This window comes from Brassica oleracea, chromosome C4 (assembly GCF_000695525.1).
Source record: "Brassica oleracea var. oleracea cultivar TO1000 chromosome C4, BOL, whole genome shotgun sequence".
In the NCBI taxonomy this organism is placed as follows: Eukaryota; Viridiplantae; Streptophyta; class Magnoliopsida; order Brassicales; family Brassicaceae; genus Brassica; species Brassica oleracea.
This window is the reverse complement of record NC_027751.1, coordinates 20344944-20350130: the sequence shown is the minus strand read 5'-3', so window position 1 is coordinate 20350130 and position 5187 is coordinate 20344944. Positions and strand designations below refer to the sequence as shown.

At 38.1% G+C, this 5187-nt stretch overlaps 1 protein-coding gene across 1 annotated transcript; it reads right to left on the bottom strand.

The window, feature by feature from the left end:
* Nucleotides 1-3151: 3151 nt before the first annotated feature.
* Nucleotides 3152-4846, bottom strand: LOC106340045 (uncharacterized protein DDB_G0283697-like). The gene is made up of 7 exons (XM_013778914.1): nucleotides 4797-4846; nucleotides 4498-4712; nucleotides 4185-4402; nucleotides 3873-3962; nucleotides 3680-3793; nucleotides 3536-3604; nucleotides 3152-3444 (listed from the first exon to the last, which is right to left on the bottom strand). The coding sequence occupies exons 2-7, from the start codon at nucleotides 4700-4702 to the stop codon at nucleotides 3364-3366; spliced, it is 777 nt and encodes a 258-aa protein (XP_013634368.1). The 5' UTR covers nucleotides 4703-4712; nucleotides 4797-4846; the 3' UTR covers nucleotides 3152-3363.
* Nucleotides 4847-5187: the final 341 nt, after the last annotated feature.

Here is a 5187-nt window from a genome sequence, read left to right as displayed (position 1 = left end):
CAAAGCTTCTCGTTTTGTGGACTCTGGGTATCGACTTTGTCGCCTGTTCATTTGCTCAGCTACGGGTTTATCTCCATTTAAGCTCCATTTAGCTCCATAAAGTCTACAATGCTCCAGAACATACATAAACCTGTAAATACACTAGAATAGACTCCAAACATAACATAAAGACTCTGAATAAGATCTATACTATGGCATAAAAAGTGGTCAAATACATAGCATATCAGACCGCAAGGCTAAGTCGGTTTCGACAATATGCATATGGCGTCGTTCAGCTATACCATTATGTTATGGTGTATGGGGAGGAGTTGTAAAATGAGAAATGCCATGAGTGATTTTAATGCAATAAAATCTCCCCCATTATATGTGTAAAGAGTTCTCAGCTTGGTTTGAAATCGATTTTCAACCAATGCTTTGAATCTTGTGAAAACATCATGAACCTGTGATTTTTGTTTCAACGGATAAAACCATGTATATCGGGTAAAATGATCGACAAAAATGACATAGTACTTGAAACCATCTATAGAAATGTGGAGATGGCCAAACATCAGAGAAAACTATATCTAATGGGAAAGTAGATATAAGAGTAGAAGTTGCAAATGGCAGTTTATGCCTTTTTTTAATGGAACAAATAGTTCAAGGTTTGTTTAATAAAGCTTTAGAAGAAATCGGAAAATCATACAAAGAAACCATAGTGTGAAGAATAGAAAAATCAGGGTGGCCTAATATAGAGTGCCAATCAAATAGAGTAGTTCTAATAGCCGAAGCATAAGAATGTGATGGGTACTTGGCATAACTCCGACTTGGCCACTGGTATGTTCCATCTTTAGGTGTTCCTTGAAGACGAAGCGCCCCCGTAGTCAGATCTTGGACCTGGAAATAGGTTGGTGTAAAGGTTACAGAAACATTATTAGCTGAACACAACTGAAAACTGAAATAAGATTCTTATCTAAGGATGGAAGATAGAACACATTATTTAAGAAAAAAATATGTTTGAGAGAAGGAAGAGATAAAGAACCAGTATGAGAGATGGATAGACCAGAACCATCTCCAAGTAAGACATCATCGCCACCATTGTAAGGAGCATGTAAGGACAGATTCGGAAGGTCTGATGTCATGTGGTGGGAAATACCAGAATCCAACAACCAAGATGCGTCAGACACCTGTCATCACTGCTGCATTTTCCCGAGGATGCCATTGTTTTTGCTGGTTTTGTTGATATGGATTTCCATATGGCATATTCTGCTATTGTTGTTGTTGATTCTTTTTTTTTTCTGCTGAGATCCACGTATGATTCTGAACTCCGGGAATTTTTTGGCAGTATGACCTTGTGTCCCACATGCTTGACATATTACAAGATATAGTTTGGATTGACGGTTGTTGTTGATGATGTTTCAGTAGTTGTTGTTGTAGAACCGCGAGTTGTTGTTTCATTGGTTAGGACGCCAATTGTTCTGTTGTGCTTGAGTTTGAGTTGCATTTGCTGTGATCGGAGTTTGTGTCACTGCAGCTGAATCCTTGCAAAGGATCATGGCCTCACGGTTGAGTAAACGTCCGTGGAGCTCATGAAAGGCTATTGGCGTATCACGGCCGTTGACTGCATCAATCTCTGGTTTGTACTCTTCACCCAAGCCAGAAAATATATGCTCAGTTAGATCTTCAGGATCAAGAGGCTTCCCAACAAGAGCCAAGTCATCTGCTTTGGTTCTGATGGCATGGAGATACTCAGTGATGGTTCTTGTACCTTTAACACTCTTGCGGATTTGATGTTTTAATTGTAGTATGTACCCTCTGTTAGGTTTTCCGAATGTTGTGGCCAAAATATTCCACACTTCAGATGTGGTAGTCGCCATGGAAACCAGAGGTTGGATTGGTAATGAGATGGATCCAATGATTGCAATGTAGAGAAGACTATCCTACCTATGCCATGGAGCATAAGCCAGATTTGTTGTTGTCTGTCCATCGATGATTATGGTAGGCGTTGGAGTTACAGTTGTTTCATCAATGAATCCATGAAGTTCATGTCCTTCAATTAAAGCTTTGGTCTGTCTGCTCCAAATGATGTAGTTGAGATTGCAGAGCTTGGTAATGTTCGACATGTTGATGGAGAGAAGAGTTGAAGCGGGATCTCTAGCATTGTAGGCAGAGGTGGGCTCACTAGATGCAGACATGATTAGAAACAGAGAGAAGAAGGAGAAAAAGAGTTTGTTGTTAGGCTAAAGAAGGAGAAGAAATAAGAGATGAAGCGGCAAAAACAATTTTAAGAGCCTTGCTCTGATACCATATTAGGTATTGGAATTATGTGATATTATTGATACAGGAGAGCTTTGAATATATACATAGGATGTCATATAAAAGAAAGGAAATAAGAATATACAACATTATGAACAAAAATATGAACGTTAGTGATTGATCTACTTTCTATCTTCTTCTTCTTCTTCTTCTTCTTTTTCATTGAAGCTCTACTGAGGATGAAATTGTCCATTGATCCATCAAACTCCATGGCGAGGAACAGATCTCTGCAACTGGGAAGGTGTTAAAGAATGCATTAACGAAACAAGAGTCTCGAACCTTGTTCTTGAGGACTTGCACCACACTGGCTCACTGGACGAGAAGAGCTTGAACAAGTCACTACAAGAAAAATGACTGATAGCCGCAAAAAAGTTTGAAGCTAAATCTAAAAAAATTGTGGCTATTTGTCGGATAGCTACATGTAGCCACGAAAAAAATTTGCGACGTCAAGCTTGTCGCTGTCGCATAATTGTGGCTATTTGTGGTTTAACTTCCACGACTCAGCCACAAGCGATTTTTTCTGTTAATATCTACAAATAACAACAATTATATTTTGTAGCCATTATCGCCACAATTAGCCACATACCAAATTGTAGCTTTATTGGTACATATAACCACAAATCTAGTTGTGGATTTTAATGCACAAATAGCCACACATATAATTGTGGCTCTTGTAAAATTTAATTAAAACTTAATTTTTTATATAATCAAGTTCTTGGTCACGGACAATAACAGGTAAGACGGCACGTGAAGCCAATGCTTCTTCAAGCTGTTTTTAGAAGAAGAGCAGTAGAGAAGTTATTCAAATCCCACTCTGCCTTTTTTTCTCAATGCATTCGTGAATAACTCAATAATTGGCTGAAGCAAGAAACCCAAACTCAATAATTGACGACAAAACAGAACACACAACTGTATAACTCAAATCTCAATTGTTCAGAATTATATATCAGTTAAATAACACATAATCTGACACATAACGTACACTGTCTTATGTTTTCTTCATTGTCCATCGATTTCCAAGTGAAAAAGATGAACCTTTCGGGCCTTTCATATTGCTGGAGATAACTGGTCTCAGTCCTTAGTTTGACGCATTTTCTTTCTAGATTTTAGCGTCTTATCAGTTGCCTTCACTCCGTTTGTGGTCGATGAACCCTGGATGTTCATATATAAACAATGAACCAGTAAGGTTTTTGACATACTAAGCATGGTCACGAAGTTACAGTAATGAACCGGCTACGCTTACCTTTTCCTGTTTTTGTGACACCATCATACCTTGTCTTCTTGATTTTCTGTTTCCTTTAACCTGCTTCTCCTAGTTTACAAGAATTTTGTTTAGCACTCAACTGAATAACTCAAAGCATTTTTCTCAAATGTCAGAAAGCAAAACCTGAGATGGCGTTTTAGGATCATCAACTTTGTCATCATCTGTTCTGAGGTTTCCTTGCTTTTGTGATCTCTTACCCTTTCTTTGTGATCTCCTGTTCCCTTTTATCTGCTTCTCCTATATTTAAGGCAAGTATTTGTTTAAGACTTATCAAAAGAACTCGTCGGCATATTCTCTAATGCCAAAAAAGCAAAACCTGAGATGGCTTCTCAGGATCATCAACATCTTCATCATCATCAGTTCCGAACTTCTCTTCTTTCATTAGTTTCTCAGAACGAGCATGCTTCTGAAATTAGCCAAATCAAAATAAAACTTTTCATACCAACAAGATTGGAGCGAGCAAACCTCATTCTTATTATCTAACCCTTCAGTTTAATATACACAGTCCTATATCCACTGCTTTTGAATGATATAGCTAACTTTTTGAATAACTACAAGACGAGGCTGAAGCTGGATAATATATACTCAGCTATAGCAATGATTGAATAAAGCTAAATAGTTTTACTACCTTGGAGGAAACATGTTCTTGCATAGTTTTCTCATTCAAACAAACAGTGTTTGGACAATATCTGCATTTATAAACAGATTTGCATTTAATCATAAAACCTAGAATATAGTTCTCTTCCTCCTCTTCCGGTGGTTCTTCTAAACCGTATTGCATCGATGTCTTCTCATGTCTCCCTCGATAGGCACCACCATCAGAGTCATCAGCATCCTCACCAGCAGCTGTAACATTGATTTAAAAGCCAAAGGTTGTCAATTTAACTATCTAACTTCTCTAAACATTCTCATTAATGGTTCGATTGAAGAAGCAATCAAACCTGGGGAGTCATCTTCTCCTTCACCCTCTGAGACGGAATCATCATCGTCTTCGGAAGCTTCTGCAACGGAGTCTTCGGATTCGGATTGCTCTGATTCTTCTTCTTCTTCTTCAGACTCAGGATCGGAATCAGAAGAGAAGCAAGAGGAGTCGGATCCACTGTCTTTGTCACCATGCTCTAGCTTGTAAAATCGTCTCTTTATCATCTTTTCTGCTCTGCAAAGATCAAAATTGCAAAACCCTAAAACTAAGGAATCCAAAAAAGTCGAGAAATTTATCGAAAAGAAGAGACTTTTGTACCGTGAGTTTCGCAGAGAGAGAGAGAGAGAGCTTGGAGACTGAGGGAGATGAATTTTTGGCCTTTTTAGGGTTTATAGGTTATTCTTGTAATTAAAAGGCTTTCAAGGGTGTTTTCGTAATTTGCCGCACACGTTCTTTCTTGAGTTTTTGTTTTTTTTTGTATGAGATGCATTGAGGAAGAACACACGTGTCTAGAGAGGTTTCTTGACTTGTTGAAGGATACAGTGGAGAAATCACTAGTCTTCTTAAATAAGAAAACGCTCATCTGTTGATCAGAAAGAAAAAAAACGCTAATCTCTGCTCTCTCTCACTTGATTTGATCATATGTTAGATAGAACTGTGCTTTGGATTGCAAGGGTTTTGATAAATATCACGTTCCGTGGAGTCTACT